The sequence below is a fragment of the Rhea americana genome, unplaced genomic scaffold, assembly GCF_003343005.1.
Source record: "Rhea americana isolate MKP2758 unplaced genomic scaffold, rheAme1 scaffold_139, whole genome shotgun sequence".
NCBI classification, from domain to species: Eukaryota; Metazoa; Chordata; class Aves; order Rheiformes; family Rheidae; genus Rhea; species Rhea americana.
In genome coordinates this window covers 648456-666799 of record NW_028185472.1, presented here as the reverse complement: position 1 = coordinate 666799, position 18344 = coordinate 648456, and the positions used below count along the sequence as shown (strand labels likewise).

Sequence of the window (18344 nt, the reverse complement as noted above, 5' to 3'; positions counted from 1 at the left end):
GTAGACGGSGCCCCCTCCTCCCTCCAGGGACAGGAGCAGGTCCCACCTCCACCCCAGGGCCCGCCGCAGAGGGCAGGCTCTTGTCTTTCCTTTCCCCCTCGCCCTTCACCTTCTCCCATAGCGGGCGCCCGCCCTTTCCCGCTCTTCTGTGAGGGCGGAGGCGAGCCCGCAACCGACCGTTAACGGAAGCTGCGCATGCGCAAGACATTCCGCTGCCTCCCGCTCGGCGGCGCGAGCTGCCGGCGCTCCTGCGCTCAGTCAGGGCGAGGAAAGGAGGAGATTTAGTTTTCAAGTTATTGTTTAACGGCAGTACTGCTTAAACTGGAGCTCACGTGTTCCCGGGGAATTTCTCAGACACGAGACTAAGGTCAGTTTTTGAGAGGAGTACTCCCTTTCCCTGCCTTGCTTCAATAGGCAGCTTAGTGCTGCAAGTCCGGCACAAACCCAGGCACTAAAYAAGGGACAAAGGGGGTTTGCCGCCTTCAAGATTGCTGTTTGCTTATTCTGCCTGATATCCTGGGCACATTGGCCCTTTTAATTCAGTTTCAAGACTTAACACTCGACGCAGAAAAAGGTGCCTAATTTGGTTCTGAATTCAGTGCCAAAGCTGCAGTTTCAGGACCTACCCCTCTTCCCCCTGCAAATAAAAAACCCATCCAAAACCCAAAACTCAATTCCAAGCCACCTTTTACCTATAAGCTGCCATCACACTACTTGCACAGCAAAAGAAAAAAAAAATTCCTTATGCTTTGGACTTTGCTTCCTTTCCCCTCCCCCGTCACAAACATGAAAAATGGTCAAACACTTTCTAACAGCCACCAGTCTTCAAAGGAGTTCACTAATCCCAGCAGGATCTGAGCAAGTGAGAACACACATACAAAGTAGTATTTTCTGCGCCTAGAAAGCCTTCACCTGTTTGGACTGAATTTCACTTTACAAACTTGGTGTCCCTCCTTGGCAGGAGTGTCCAACATTGTGTGAAATAATATTCTTCCCCCCACACACACACACCTCCTTGTTAAGCGTTGAAGTGAAGCCACTGTGGTTTTAGGAATGTTTATTTTCAGCAGGGGAAAAAAAAAAGAGGGAGAAAAGCGTAAGTGAATCATTGGAGGGAAAAAAGCAAGGTCCCTCCTTTAACTGCCTCAAGGCAGTCCTCAGTCTTAATGCAATTTCAGAGGAGTTTTCAGGTACTAGCAACCTTCATGCAAAAAAAAACAAAACAAAAAAAAAATCTAAATGGCATTTTAACTTTCTGGCTCTCAACTACTTCTCTACTGCTTTGTCTTTCATATTCTATGGAGTGCAAAGTGCCACGCTTAAATTGACTGTAAAGGGCAAAGTGGTGCTATTTACTAGCTTGTAGACAGTGTCACAGAAGCCTCCAGCAGTGGTTTGTATCTCATGAAAAAGGCAGGTAAGACCTAAGTTGTTTCATTCTTTCTACTGAACCTTAAGAACAGTTTGTTAACATGTTCCCTGTTAACCAGCTATCTATAAATCATTGCTAAGACAAACAGTAGYCTCCTGCTACCACTCCTAACAAATTGAATTTAATTAGATTTAGCAAAAATAGCATCACAGGGCCAGAAAAAGTAGCAAGAGAGATGGGAAGAAGATGGAAAGAGACATTAAACATTAGTGGTAATTGTGAAACTTTATTTTTTATTTTAAGTCATAGAAGAGGGTAGAACATAAATATATTTGACACAAAGTGCTGGATGTAAATAACCAACCACAGGAGTAGAGTAAGTAAACAAGATAGAACTAGTTTAAATTAATACATTTTATACAAGAAAGCAACAGGTACAAAGGCTAAATTAGAACCATGATTTTCAAGGTCCGGCACGTACCTCCTTACTCCCTCAAAAACCCAACCCTTAGAGGGTATTTAGTTTGGCATGGTGTTACTGGACACTGAACTAGCCTCCCAATGCACCTAAGCTCTCCTAATCTCTCACATAAAAAGAGCTGAAACAGTAAGAAATTGTGCAAACGCACAGTTGAGGTGTTCCATCAATTCCTCACTGCTATGTAATAAACAGGTCAATTAATTATCATCCAACCTGACTTTCGCTGCCTACTCAGCCTTAGCTTTGAGCCCTTAAATCACTAGCTGAGAATGTGTGATTCAAGGCTTTAGTAACAGATAAATCATTTTCCTAAAATACAAACAATTTTATTCTAATCAAGTACACTGTACTAGAAAGTTCATTCAAATCTAAGTAATTTCAGTTAGATTCCTATGGCTTTTGAACAAAAATGCAAGCAGTTTGACTGTATGTACATAATATTGAACATCAAGATTTAAATTATTAATAACCTACATTCACTGTGCATTTCTAAGATTTACATCCAAAAAGCGTATTTTATTTACATATTGTTGACATTTTAAAGAAAATGAAATAAAATTCTGTTTAGGAATTATGATCTACCCCAATTAAAAAAAAAGATACATTTAACACTTACCACCCTTTTAAACATTTACAATAAAAACCAACTTCCTGTGCCAATTACACTTACTCTTTTTAAGAATGTAAAATTGCATTGATAACTGCACTAACTACAATTAGACTTGAAACATTTAAAACCTGAGAGTCAAATCTAAACTTTTTTTTTTTTTTTAAAGAAAATCCTACAAGCTAATATGTCTTAATGTTAAGTTAAGCACAGATTGGTCAGTGGTCAATGAAAACAGTGCATTATTTCTGCAGCTTCAAATGAATAGGTCACTATGAAGATGTTGCAGTAGTTTGATAAATGCCAGGCCTATCAGCTGCAGTAAGGCTTATCTCAAAATCTACTTGCCTGCAGACCATACCCAATCAAATAATGAATGTCTTTGGCCAATTCCTGTGGGGAGTCCTGCATTCATGTAAGCATGGATTTGCTTAAGTATGCATCTGAGATCTTTGTTGAGGCTTCCCACCTCCAAAGTATATAGACAGGCATTTTATTATCTAGATCAGAATGAAAAAAACATGAAGAGGCATAGAAAGTTAGGAAATACTGGCCAAAAACCACCCCCAAAACCAAGAAGTTTTCTATCAACCAAGAGGRCTTTTAAAGTTAGCATAGCTCGGGAGCAGCATTCACTGTATTTACTAAACACCATGCACCTATTTCATAGTCTTTTATATTCCTGAAAGAAAACATTGTTGCCCTGACAAATACATTTTACAGCACTACACAATTTAAAAAGTAGCTACACTCGAAGAAGCATCACACAAAGCAATTTCTGTTTTTATAAAAGCTGCAAGCTATTATACTTCTTGGAAAACATCATGCCACTTTGAGTGAAACAGTTCTCTCATTGCATTCTTCAGGAAATTGTGCGAAAGTTCTGATCTGACCAAGGGCCTCTCCAGGAACTGCTTTGAGATGGCTGTGATTCCCCCACTCTGGGGCTGCATCCTACTTGCCTTCATGGTTAGTCTTTCTCATGTAGAAGGTTGGCAATGCAGTATTGGTCCTTCCAGGCTGAAAGCAGGCAAACTTTGATTGTGCAGCATCTGCAGGCAGCCTTGCCCTGCAGGCTATCCAGCAGCTTTGAATWTAATTAAATTTACATTCCTCTGTACCCAGAAACTGTGTGTAAGATGCAGCTTTTATCTCAGATGACAACTGATACCATGTAGCAAAACAAGTGTTTGAGTATCTGAGCTCTGAAACAAAAGTTTCTCCTGCTTTGCATAGGGACCCATCTCCTGCCATTTGAGATAAGAGCATTTCATTACAGCTTTAAACCTAAATGCACCATTCAGAAGCATACTCAAGTCTACTTGTGTCACACCCACCTAAATTACAATTTGAAATCTAAATCTGCATCACTACTTCCACTTGTCCACCACTAAAATAATGTAAAACCAACTCCCAGTGTAAGATTTTTCCCTTGTTTAGAATCTTTCTTTTATAAGGCACTAACATAAACAAGCACACAGGTCCATTTATATAGAAATAAAGATGTAGCAAATATGCTTGCCATTAATTAGAAAAATGTGATACCTGCTAATTTAGGTGACATTTTACTACCTATTGTAGCACATACTTCTTCCAAAAAGCAAAAAAAAAATCTACTAGTTGGTGTGTTACACTGGGTCATATTCAGGGTGTTTTTGTATGTTAAGTTATCTTTAAAGAAAAAGACAATATAGGTAAACAGCCACAAATTCTGTCACTCATTGACATAAAGCAGATGTATTAATGAACATTCTGCTGTTAATTCATACCAAATCAAACCTTTTTAGGATTATGGAGGTTGAGATTTGGTATGTTTTATCCCTTCATTTATAGAATAAAAGCACACTCCAATTTTAAGTAGAAAAGAGCAAGTGTATACAGTTAAGAGAAAACTGCAGTAGTTGGAATATACATGCCTTCATGCAACAGTGTTATACTTCAAATCCCTCAGAATATACAAAATATCAAAAGTTGTCTTCTGTGGAATGAAACTCTTCCAAACTACTGAAAAATCATAGAACAGAAGCTACTGCTAAGCTTTTCATAAATGATTGAGTGGATTATGACTYGGTTTCTTCTCCAATTATTTCTTGACAAACTTTGCTGTCATGCACTGTTCAGTAAAGTTCACTCCAACAACAGAAGTCTATTGGCATCAGTAAGGCAAATCATTTGGTACAATTTTTACTGAGGCTAAATAGAGCCATGATGTCAACCATTGCCTTTTGGATGTTTTTTCCAAACCGATGAGAATCCTAAAGAGAAGGAAAAAAAGCTGCGCTGTCAGTCACTACTTATCTTTTAAGCAAAGAAACAAACCTTTTATTGTTTGTAATTTTGGAACTTACAGCATTATAAAAGACACACACAAAATGCAGRATTTGAAATCAAATAAATTCTAATGCAACACAAACAAACAACCTGGATTTATGTTACTAATGACTGTTAAGTCCTTCATTACGAATTTACTTTCCTACAGTCAGGACTCAATTTCACTGAAATCGGATTTGTCCATAGCTTTTTATTGTGACCAAAAAAGAAAAACCACACGCACTAGTTTATACAAGATGACTTTGCAAAAGCTAGTTTTCAGAGAGCACAAGGCTGGGGAAGTGTAATATGGATGATGCAGAAATGCCACAAAACAAAGCAACATTTTGTATTTGAGTTCATATCTGAATCTTGTGTGTGCATGCACATGCGTGCATAAAGAACTGTATGAAGTACTGAAAATAACCAAATCAGTGATCTACAGCATTAATAAACTATGAACCTGCTCTATAAACGTAAGTTACTTGCAACATTACATAACCTACTACAGACAAAGATACCCTAGTAAAATCAAGGCCAGGCACAAAACCACATGCCACCTTCTTTCTTTATGGAACTTTGACTTGACTGATAAGTTAAAAAAAAAAAAAAAAAAATACAAGGAAATTCAAAGTACAAAACTAAAAGGCACCTGAAGAATAATTTAAACTATGCAAGGACAAAGTTGTATTTCCTTATCTTTAATGATTAACCAAAGGCACTAAGATCTCTCAGGCAATTAAAGTTCAAAAAAAGAAAATGAGATGTATGTAATGTGGGCAAAACTCAGCATGTTTAATGTCATAAAATATGATGAAGGAGGATGGACTGAAGGTCAGTCAGTGCAGGCCTCCACAGTAGCAGGATATGGAACAGACAACGTCTGCTAGATCCTGATAGATGAATGAGTTCTATTCCAATGAAGTTTTTGTTTAATTATAAATGTTTCTTGAGCACTGATCAGATTATGGGCCAACTTCTTTCAGTATTATTTAGACCAAGAAGGTCTTAAAAAAAAAAAAAATAGAAGGAGCATAGTTTTACACTGTCTACAACTGTAATCAGAGCAAAGTCAAAGCAAAACTGTAGTAAATGAAAATGAGAGGCATCCTATTTGGCTGTTTATGAGACAGATATGTATTACTTGAGTCAAGTTCTAGGGAACTGTACGTGTTTAAAGATAAGCTCGGGCCACATGCTTTCATTTCACCTGAAGCATAAGTGAAATTGAAAACCACAATTTTCTTGTTTCATAAAGCTATTAAAGTTATAGAATTTGAGAAAATATACACAGCAGATGTTAAGGTAACAAAAACTGTGACACTGTATGTTGCAAGTCCTGCTAAATCTTTAGACAATGAGTAAAATTTTTTTAAGAATAAAATACAATTATTGAACTAAATGAAAGTATTATTCCATACCGTCTCAGAACACGAGAGTTTGCTAGAGACATGGAAATGGATAGAATTTTCATCCAAGATAATGTAAGAAACACCATAACCATCATCAGCCACCTGGTGGAACAAAGAAAAGAAAAATGAGTGCTAAACTCCCCACATGCTTCAATTTTTAAATACATCCAACATACAATTACATAGTTATTTTTCTATGAAATTTAATTCAGTTGCAATTTTTCCTAAGCAAAAATAAGCTTCCACATTTAATATATCATTTCTAAAGAATGCTGTAATTTAGGGGAAACAGGTCCAGTCTCATCTGAAGTATATGGAATTAACATTTTCTGAATACAGTCTGTAATATTCCCCCACTTATCTTTAAATAGAATTTGCTCAAAGACCGTTTCCTTGGTCCTAAACAGGTGTAACTTCAGTCCTTAAATAGGAAGGAATATAATAGTTTGGTTCTATATACCTAAACATTCTGTTTCAAGGGGTCACTCTGAAGATGTAAACAGACATGGAGCATACAAGCCTCGTATTACAAAAAGTTGCCCCAAGGCAAAGCCACCCAATTCCAGAGCAGAGCTATAACTCTAAACACTAGAGCACCTTAGCTCTTTCCTCCTGCTGCTGAGCAGCCTGATATTCTTTGTGTTAGTGCTACAAGAACATGTTCTACAGAATGGTAAAACATGAAAGGCATGTGAAAAGCCAGATGTACTCAATCTCTGGGCTGCCTCAGCTAACCAAAGCACACATCCAGCAGCTTTTGGAAGGATGTAAGATACTATGAAGGAAAACATAAGGAATAGGAATGTCATTTGGAAAGGCAGACAGAATGAAGAGAAGAAAGGAATGAAGTAGTAGTAAGAAGGGAGGAGACAATGTAGCATCAGCAAAGACAAAAGGAAAAAATRAAGTGGTAGAAATTTGAAATTCCTTCAGCCAAAAAGACTATTTCATTGCAAACCCTCACTTTTTTTGTTGTTTAAGTACTGACTTTAGAATCTGCTGCAGAAAGCAKGTTTTTCACATACCAAGCAGCATCAAAATAGCTAGGTTTCTCTAATAATGAAATTTAAATTCAGTCCAGCTTCTCAAGAAGTACTAGAAGTCACACCAGAAACATGAATCAAAACAAACGAACAAAAAAACCAACCCCCCCCCCCAAAACGTTCCAGCTTGAGAAGTCATCCAAAATACATAGTACCCGTCACTCCAAATTCTGAGTGGCAACGTAACCTTATGATCCCTCTCATTTAATGGGCTGGAACAGATTTTCCTCATTTGCATAGATACTGTGATAAGRGCCCCCAGTTCATCCCATCTCTCTATTATGGACCCCTGTAACACATTTGGTAAACATGTATATCCTTAAGAATAATTCCTTCTTGCAGTGAAATAGGAGAAAAAGACGATACAAATTTTTCTGAACACATCCACATCATGAGAAAGCATTAAACACCTGTTTTCAAAAGCCTTTGAAGTGCAACGTTAAGGTATTATAGACCTGAAATTTTTAGACTAGCACACATTCAAAACGGAACTGTTTTTAAAACAGATACTTTTATAGTTAGCAAACATACCGGCCCAAATCCTCCACCACAGGCTAGCATCTCAGGGTTCTTCTTTAGATCAATGTATTGCTGTGGTGTCTGACTCGTTGACAGCCTCCAAGGCTCTGACAAAACCTTTAATAGATATGAAAGCGATGTAATGAAGCATAGTACTCTTTAATAGCATACAGCTTTCTCAATAGCTAGTCAATGTAAGTTAGAAAACATTCAAGAAAGCAACAGTAAGAATCAACTCCACTTTATATTTCAATGGAATGAACAATTGAGAAGACTAGAAAGAAAATGCAGCAAAGCATCAGTCTTAATGTGGAAACCATTAACATGCAAGGTCTTTATCTCTTTATTTCAGAGAGAACTGAAATATTTTGAGTAGAAATTCTTTTTGAAAACAGAATGGTCTGGTCTACAGCCTGGTAAAGTCTGCTTAGCAGGTCTTTTTTAATCAACAGCCACAATCACCATCTGCCACAACTACATCATCATCAGTAGCCATATTCAAATCTCAGTAAACTAACACAGAAGTCAGAACTCTGTACCTGTCTATAATCTCTAACAACATACTAGTTTCTTGAAAGTCTAAGGAAGCTCTGGAAGGGTTTTTTTATTCTTAACCTGGCTGCTACTCACATTCAGGAGGAGAGATGCAAGTGTGAGTAGTTTCATTTAGAGAAAAGAATWAATTTTTTAATTAACCAGGAAATATAAGCAAAGTCATTTTGGCACAATTCCAAATGAACAACAATTCTGAAAGAAAAATTAAAATCCCTCTTGTGCTGTGTTGAAAATATGGTAAAAGCTACAAGCATTCAATATTCTTCTCAGTAACACCTGATACATCTTTCTTTCAATCCTGAGTAACATATACTAAAATTCACAGAAAGCATTACTGTACATCTACTAGTAAGTGTAAATATATAGCAATATAATACTACATTTGCAATCTACCAGCAGATGTTACTGTTAACCAATGCTTATCTAAATTCTTAACTCTTCTTCTTGAAACAACCAGAGTTATGCAAGTACATAAGCACATCTTGGAAAACATTAAGTAAACAAGGGACTATTCAGTGTAGTTAACAGTTATCAATAAAATCCACCTACTTCCTTAAGAAAAGGAGAATCAACAGCAAGGTATTTGGACACCACATAAAGGCAGAACAGATGACGGTCAATACCAGCACCAGTCATGGCAAGACGATATAGAAGCTGATGTTTGGCAGCAGCAATCCTCAAGAGTTTGAGCTTGTTTTCATTCTAACAACCAAAGAAAAAACACAGAAAAATAGTGGGCTGAGAGTAGTATGCAGAAATCAAGTTACAGCAATGGCTCTCAAGTCTATGAAGTACAAGGCAATGCATCTAACAGCAAGTAGCAGGATCTTCTAGTTTGTCTGTCACTTTTTTTAATACCTGAAATTGAGAAGTGTTGACTATTTCCTGTAGTAAACCATGCATAAAGAAAATACTTATATTTTAAGTGTGACCTAACCACAGAATCAAATAGTGTAAAAAACAAGATTCCARTTTGAGTTTACTACATTCTGGTGAATTCAACTTCTAGAGATACTGGTCTTAGAAAGCTACAGAAAAGCAAGTCTTAGCTTTTAGATTAAAATAAAGTTGGGATTGAAAGAGCCATTTTAGAAGGCAGGCTGACAACACTAAGTGTGCTGCAAGTGTCAAGAGAAAAATCTGTCCAAAACTCACATCTACATAGCCATTTCATTAGATTTTTATAAATGTGGAATGGCAACTAAGTATACGATACCTTGTCACTTCCTACCTCCAGTATCAGTATATTTTATGCTATCTATTTGGGAAACTGTAAGCAGCCTATTTGCTTTCAGCATGAGAAGCTGCTAAGTTATTYGTAACCATGCTAAGCATGCCTATCACTGGCATTCCAAAATAAAGCTTTTGTGGGAAGAGAGCATTTCGTGGAGGATKCAAGTGCTATGAAAAAATTCTAAGGGAGGAGGGGGGAAGAAGAGAGAGCAAAAGAGAAGTTGAAGAAAGCAGTGAAGGCAGGTTTCTTTCTTCTTCTTCTTCAAGTCTTCTCACTCCCCCCACCCCTGATGACATATTCTTCCATTTTGACAGAAAACCTTTTAATCAGTACTGTCCAATTTTTCCAAATTAAGAAGCTTTCACTTAGACTACAATTCCTTTGCTTGCTGAATGAAATTTTAAAGTAAAAAGTCTACTGAAATCAACATATGAAAGCAACTGTTTCTTTCCTAAGAATAATATTCGCTTCCTTGTCAGAGACTAAAGCTTAACTGATATGGTATGATTTACTTTTTATGAGTCTACATTCCAAGTTTCACAAATCATAAAAATTTCATGAGTCATTTCAGTTTTCTGAGATGTAAAAAAAATCGGTGCACCTAGTTAACGCCATTCACTTTTGTTGTAGTCTGGAAGTTCTGTCCTTACTGACAGAGGATGTAGACAATTATCTTAGGCTGTAGTTAATTCCTCAAAATAAACACATCTGTTTAAATGTTTAAGAACTATCTGGGAAATGGCATGGTGATCCAGTGATAACGCATATACCTCATGCATTGTATCAGGAAGTAACACAGTATACTCACGCTTTCAGTTGAATCTTCCATGGCTCGAACAAAATTACAGGATTCGACAGTACATGAGCGAACAGTTTCAGTCCTGCCTTCTCTGAACAAGCGAGTCATAGAGGCTTCATACGTTAAAGAAAATTTTCCCATGTCCTTGAAAGAGGAAAAATAACAACTTAAGTAGTTTACCCAGACTTCGTTCCTCTTTCTTAAGCAAGAGTTCAAGGCAAGCATACAGGATATGAATCATTCCACAAATTAAACTYGGCAACATACACTTTTAGTAGCCCACTATTAGCAATCTTACCTAAAGATAATAAAGGAAAAAGTAAGATTAATAACTGCAATTTGATAAGTGTTATCAAAAGAACAAACTAACAAGGACTACTTTACGCATCTTACATTCAGTTTTCTTTACAACTGAACCCAGTTTAAACACTATCAAAAATCCATCAGGAAACTCAGTGGCTTCCTAAATTAACACAATTATGGTACGAAGTCTAGAAAACTATGATGTCCTTAAGGATATTTTCCACAATTAAAMCTTTATAGCATGGAGAGGCATGGCACCATGGAGATTTTCAAGTACGAGAGAACTGATAACAGTCTGCTAGCCCCCAAAACATGGTTTCCATATTTCCTTAGGGACACATGATATACAGATTAAAGTTTAGTAAATGATATGAGTTTATAAATCAAACTATTTGCCATGTAGCCACCCTAACCAAAGGCAGCAAAGATTAACTGGTGAAAGCAACCAGGAGATCTACATGTTTTGACATTCCATTTGTAATTATGTAATAGAAAGAGTAATACAGTATCTCAACAGAGACAACCAGAATGCAAAACCAGGAAATGTAAATACATAGGTGCTGTCTAAAAACATGTTATAAAAAAGGTAAACTAAGAAAAACTCAGTAATCTCACCATTCATCTTGTTAGGGAGTATCTGTGATTACTGAACTAAAGGAGACTCTAAGCTAAAAATAAATTTAATATGGCTTAGACTATAAAGACTATAAAGGTAAGAAAATTCAGGTAGGTGTGTTACTATCTACTGCTTTCAAGTCCAAAATACCTAGATGATCTATCTCTAAGCAGAAGAGAAAAATCTGCCTAACTGTCAAAAAGCCAACCTTTGGACAATGAATTTCCAGCTAGTAATCTATTTAAGGCTTGTTCCAGCTTCCACTAAGTGTCCTTAATAACACTGCACAGACTCAGGGCCTATGTACTTTACACAGCCATGTTCTTCTAATCAGAAGTACATGAACGTACTACATCCAATTTAATGAGGTTCTATAAGCTTGAAACAGTTTGTTCTTACCCGATAGTGAGCAAGCTGCAGGGCAAGCTGCACAAATGCATCAGGGCTGGTTTTTGCTTTCTTGATTAGYCCCTTCCCAAAGGCATCAAAGAAAAATGAATAGAAGTCTACATCATCTGCCAGAGCTGTGGCAGTGCTCAGAGACCTCTCAATCACTTCTTGGCACTTAAAAAAAGACACACAAACATATACACATAAAACTATATTCATATGTATAAGTGTGTATAAACTATTTCATATATTACATATTATACTCAATAAATTTGCACAGCATTGTAACACATTTTAAATTTTACATAAACATTTATACAACATGCAAATACACACRTATGCACACATTCAATGGCACCTGAGAGAACTGATGAAGTACAAATATTTTTTATTGATAAATAACATATCTTGCCATTATGTAGACCCATCAACACCATTTTCCTTTTTGAAGGGGAAGAGGAGTAATCTTTGCCTGACAGTTAAGATTCAAGAGAAAAACATACCTCTGAACTTTCATTTTTCAGATAGGAGAGTTAAGTTTATACACATTTGGAGTCCAACAATTTCGCATTTCCCCCCCCCCCCCATTAAGACTTTTCAGATCACTAGAACATAGAAAAATGACATGTAGATATGGAACAGCAATGGTTGTGTGGCTTCTGATCTGTCATACATGCTTAGTTAAACATATCACCAACCACTACTATTTTATTTAAAGTTAAAATCCAAGTAGTGTTAGGATGGTTTGTCTTGAGCTCAGGCAAAAAACTCGAACTTTTAGATATGCAGACAGAATTTCGGACACAAAAAAAAACAGTCTCAGGGAGACCTTGTACTCAAGAGCATCTGTTGTCACAACAGCAATGCAATCTCAGCAATTTAAACCTCACTGTAGTACAGTAACTATTTAAAATGAGTAGCCACTTATTTTTGACATGTTAACAAGGATGATCTCTAGCAAAAACTTCAAGTTTGCTAGCCAGTTTTGAAAGYGTCATAAAAGCAAACAGCTTACTACGCTTTTTAGCGAACAACTGATTAATGACCACGTACGTGAAATACACATGGGACCTTCAAGAAGTTAAAGCACCATATCAATAAGGTAACTACTGAAGTGATGTGACTACTCRGGGAAAGAGCAACTACTTCCCCAACCCATTAGTTGTTCTGTACTCACTTCTTCTGGAATTTCCCACTGTAGTTTAGTAGGAATAGGAATATTTTGATTGGTATCTCCTCTGCAATGTCCATCTTCTGAATAGCCTAGTTCAAGATAGTCTGTTGCCATGGCATTCTGAAAAGAACAGAATTACAACACATTACATATGGCTGTCTAATTAGGATTTCACTGTTATACCTGTATACTCTATTTTCAGTGCACAGTGAAATACTATATACAATCATTTTCAATTTCTGAAAGCAGCCGCAAGCAAAGTCCTCTGATCTACCTCTTATTTTAAAGCATTTTTACTTCTGATACAAATAGGAGAATACCAAATATGCACAAAAACRCCCACATGTCTACACTGGTGTCTTTTGTTAGATGTTACTGACATAATTAAAATGTTTCAATTACTAACAAATTTAGATTTTTTTTTTTGTTACGAGTAAGTCTTAAGATTTTACAAGTTTTGCTCAATTTAGATTCTAGAAGGATTTCATAAGTTTGTCACCTGTTAAAGACTTGTTCATCAAGAAACAGTTTATTTCACAGTAAGTGCATATCCCTGGAAGAATTTAATAAGGAACACCTTGTCCTCTTTCATTACATCCTACTTAATATTGCAGTCTATATCATAYGTGCTTTAGAGCTTTTGGGTGGGGAAGTGGAATGTTTTCAAGATGAGCAATATGCCAAAGTACAGGGTGGGAAGGGAAAGGGGAAGGAAAAAAAAAAAAAAAAAAGTAGCTCTGTCCTACAAGATTCAGCATTCTTAGAGTAAGTCAACACAGAAAGGAGAAACTTGACAAAAATCTATTGCACTTTCTACATACATATTTTTAATCACTAGTTTAATCTAACTTTCTCACTTAGCAGACAGAACATGCCACCCATGAAATAAAAATCTAATTCACTGTAACTTTTTCTAAAAATAGACAATCTATAAACACTTAACAATAGGTAATTTTCTAGGAAATGAAATTCTATTTAGTTTATTTTATGCTTTCTAAGTTTTAGCAGGAAATTGGGCAACTAATAGTAATTYTTGAGTACAGAGATATGAACTGAAGCTTCACAAATTGTGCTCTAGAAGAAAATAAAAGCAACTSCCAGTGAGCAGAATGGCTAGTCAAAGCTAGACTGTCAAGCTAATCTCAAATCAGATTTGTCTTCTTTCTTCCCTGGTTAGAAATTACAGTTAGGATTTTTTTGTTTTTATGCAAAAGGATACTCTCAGATAACAAAATTAGAAAGCACCAGTCAGGCCTGAGACTCTTTTGCACAAGTGCATAACAAAATCAGAATTAATCAATGCTTATGACATAGTTTTAAGAGACGCAGTCAAATAATTTATATGTTTAAACTTCAAAGGGAAAAAAAAGAGAAAGGATTGCAAACAAACTACACACGATGAACAAACCTGACAAAAAGCACATTAATTTCATTCATTGCAAATAAATACAACAGCCAATTTAAAGAGCAAATCAATCTGCAGCTCATGATCCAATGGCTTAGAGGAGCAGTTAAATTTGTGCCATTTCTTTAAATTTTGAATGCAAGTTTGTTTGTTTGTTTTCCTTAGAGCTCAGTTCTTCATAAGCACGTATGCCTGCAAAATAAAACGTCCTATCATAAAGGCAACAATCACTGACTTAGGACAAGTTAGTAGAAGTACTTTATCAGTTTTCCATGAGCACTCCAATGGTCATTAAATTAGAATTATGATCATTAAATTAAGACAAAGCAATCTATTTTTAGCAAGCTCCTTTAAATTCTACAGTCATTGTAAAAGTCAGACAGAAGCAGTTCCATAATCACTTACCAGCAACACACACACACACACACACACACACACACACACACACACGGGACTTAAAGGGACCTCCTGATCTTCAGGACCATTGCACAGACATCATCACATGATCTTCTCCATTAACTGTCTATATAAAACACTTACCTCCCAAAGGTGTCCAACAATAGGAGCATCTGCCCAAGAGTGCTCTGCATTCAGGCCAATCCTGCCATTCTTGAACACGATAAGAGTGAATGTTTTATCAAACCACCTAAAAGAGAAATTGGGATTTTCTAGGGTTTTGTGGCTTTTAAAAACATTCTTAYACCATAAGAGAAACTTGATCTCTCTTATACAGTCATCTACAAGTACGCAAATTTCTGTTTTAAATAAACAGGCATAATTTTTTTAGCTTGTAACACATCGATTTGTATATATTAGATAAGCAAATCAGTACAGTTATATCAAAGAGAAGGGATTTTCTACAAAGTGAATACTGTACCTGTCATAACATCTGCCATGTATTAGGGACTTTGCATACATATCCAGTGATGCCACTGGATCTTCTTTCCTGTACCCTTGCTCAGTRTCATCCAGTGTCACAAAAAATGCTGCTTTTTCAACAGCATCTAGGGACTGTTTGTTCTTTCCACGGCTAAAATAAGCCTGCCGAGCTTTAGCCCATGGTACTCTGTAGAAAAGAGTTTGATTTATAGCCAGCTTACATAAATTAGTCAATGTTTTAGCAATGTTAAGATCATTACAAGACAATCCATGTATTTTTAAATCAAATTTAAAGCACCTACTTTTATTACACTGAAACTATACTATCACGAGAAGTTCTAAAAGTATACGTACAATGGAATCCTAGGAAGTCACGTATTATTACACTGACTTGAAGCTTATTCTTTCAAAAATTCAGTATCTTGCCTACACACAAGATGTATAGCCTATATCATTCACATTTGTAATTCATTAGAAGAAAGCATCTATTTCATGGAAAAAATCTAKTAATGTGTCATGAAAGCAAACCACAGATACTAATATCCAAATCTAAACAAAACAGCCTGGGTAAAGCTCCATGAAAAGATCAACAAAACAAAACCCAAACACATCTGAGGTTAAAGCAATCCTGAACATTCACAAGGAAATTTCTGTATAGTTGTACCACATTTACTTAGACATTCAAATGTTTTCCAACTAAAAATTTATTTTTGAAACAGTAAAAAAAAAAAAAAAAAAAAAAAAGAAAGGAATATTACTTAGTAGGAAAGTACATTAAGATTCAAGACTCCTCCCCCCTGTCCAGAAGAAATCAAACTGAACTGTAAGCCTGTCAAATTTAACTGAATTCAGTTACCTTGCATCTAGAATCAACTGGTTAAGGATTGCTTTATTTTGTAGGTTCAAATCATGGATATGTGATAGTTGTTACTGAATTCACATTCAAGACTTAAATTTTAAAATACAAACTGAACCCAAAACAGATTTAAAATTTAAGTATGTTCAGTACTAGAAAGCTTCTAATAACTGCTCTCACAATAAAGATCTRAGTTCCAAGTATAGGGAATCTGCACACAGGGTGGTCACTACCAAGTTATTTTTAAAATCCAGTGGAACTGATCAGCTGTCACATGTCAGCAATGGAGGAATCAGTGGTCATGATATAATTGACTGACCGCAGACAGTTTTAAAAGGTCCAAAGCCAACACTTAACTAGTAAATGGCTCCAAGTATTAGAATTAGTATGAAAGCAATCCTACCTATCTCCTGCAGTAAGAGCTGCGAGCTTCTGCTCCCCAGCCTGAGGTTCTGAMGCATCGTCAAGAATTCTTTGCATCTGCTGTTCAATTTCTCGGGGTTTCAACAGTCTACCATCATGGTACAGCCACACTTTGAAGTAACGCCCCTTATGATACACTACAATGTGTTTGCTGTCTTTCACATGCTGRAGAGTATCTGGAATTACAATTAATTATATGAAAACAAAGCTGAAGTCTCAAAATGTTAATACACTAAATATTTGGCATTAAACAGCACACAAGGAATGCTGCATGAAAGTGTTAGATATCCAGATTTAATAATTACTTGCATGTATAGCACCAACAGTTCTCATACTGAATGCCAACATTAAGCAACTAAATCTGTATTTCAGTAACTGAAAAGTGAGCTCTGATTCTGTAGTTTAAGCAGTCAGCAAAATACGCTAGATCAATCTACGTGAAGGTACTTTAAAAAAAATGTTCAAAAGCTGGACAGCTCTTGGAGCAAGCTGAGGGAAATTCATAAGAGAGCCCAAGTTTAGCCCTATGAGCGTCTGTTCAAATTTATTCTGGCAGATACAGAGCAGAATACTTCATGTATGGCCATAAAATTCAATGATATGGTAATCAGTGAAAGAGAAACCTAGGCCACAAGTTTCTCTATTTACAAAAAYGAGGACCAAGCCTAAGAAAACAGCTCACAAGTCTGACAAATTTGAGAAACACTGTACCACTAAAGTGTTTTATACTTCGAGTGCTCTCAGCTAACCATAAGGTTTTGTCAGATAACCTCCATCCATTGATCAGAAGCAGTTATGTTTGAGCCTTTGACTATCCTCTCAGCAGTTCTGCCAAAGACAGGATGCCTGTGACAGAAGTGGTAGGATCTGCCTAAGCACCACTCCCCAACTGTCAAGTTGGAGAATTTCTGAATCTATTAATACAGTGAGCTGTGAACTGAGGAGAAACAACAGTTGTTTCTTCTGTTCCTGCACCAGACACAGTAGCCCACAGAAGGCCAAAAAAACTGCAGAGCAATCATCTACTAAGGTGACTTTCTCCACCATCCCAAAGTCAGGAAAGCACCTGTGTTCATGTCATGTGTCCATACAAAAGGACAACTCTTGAGTGCAAAAGCAAAATAAAAAGATCATTAGTCATCTACACCAACTGACTTCACAGTAATTGTACAGCACCAGCAACTATCCTTTTGGATCTTTTATAGGCATAAATACAGATTTAGCCACTTGGAGTAGAAATTTGTTTAAATTATTAAAAACATCCTCCCATTTATTCCTGCTGGTGCAAGAATTCATTTGTGTACATCTGAAGATGCATGCAATGTGTTGCATGGGTTTCCTATAGTTAATGGGAATGAAAAGACAATAGTTCTTGTCTGCCTAAAATAAATCACTTACTCCATCAAATACCTAAAGACATGAAAATTAAACAACTGGGCAATTGTCAGACTATAATGTCTATTAAGATTTTACCAGCAACAACATGAAAGCATTAAAATAAGAGATGCTGTTCACAGCAACCTTAACATATATAAAAATATTTAAAGCAGGCAGCAAAAAAAAAATAAATAAAAATCAAGCTACTTTTCAGAATTTGGGAAAAATATTTTTTCAGTATTTGAAAAATGAAAGTGAGTCACCTGTGCACAGGCATGATGAGACATGTTATCTTTCTTTTATGAAAACATGGAAAACGGAAAAAGCAGAATGGGAAGCAAAAAGCACTTAGAAAAAAAGTTAATTTTACAAAGCTTACTTTATTTTTATTTAACATACTTTAAGCCTCAAGCAGGAGAAATTAGGAGGAGTATAAATAGGTACAGGATGTAATTTAATAGGTGTTACAATTAGAATACGCTAATTTTATAACTTTTCAGCAAAACTCAGTTCAGACTGATAGAACACCAAATTCAAAGTTAAATGYAAACAGTTCATACTTTCTGAGGGGGCAGGGCACAGAAAGGAA

The 18344-nt window shown here is 36.2% G+C and overlaps 1 protein-coding gene across 3 annotated transcripts in view; it reads right to left on the bottom strand.

Moving 5' to 3' along the window:
* Positions 1–1638: 1638 nt before the first annotated feature.
* The window catches only part of CPT1A (carnitine palmitoyltransferase 1A), a 42206-nt gene continuing 25500 nt past the window's right edge, over positions 1639–18344 (bottom strand). For all 3 annotated transcript variants that reach the window (XM_085298432.1, XM_085298433.1, XM_085298434.1), the window contains 10 exons: positions 16359–16554; positions 15098–15286; positions 14761–14866; positions 12819–12935; positions 11651–11815; positions 10342–10476; positions 8849–9001; positions 7757–7861; positions 6192–6284; positions 1639–4715 (listed from right to left, as the gene is read on the bottom strand). In XM_085298432.1, coding sequence (XP_085154558.1) covers positions 4629–4715; positions 6192–6284; positions 7757–7861; positions 8849–9001; positions 10342–10476; positions 11651–11815; positions 12819–12935; positions 14761–14866; positions 15098–15286; positions 16359–16554 — 1346 coding nt within the window. In that variant the 3' untranslated portion in view covers positions 1639–4628. The remainder of the gene's footprint in view (positions 4716–6191; positions 6285–7756; positions 7862–8848; positions 9002–10341; positions 10477–11650; positions 11816–12818; positions 12936–14760; positions 14867–15097; positions 15287–16358; positions 16555–18344) is intronic.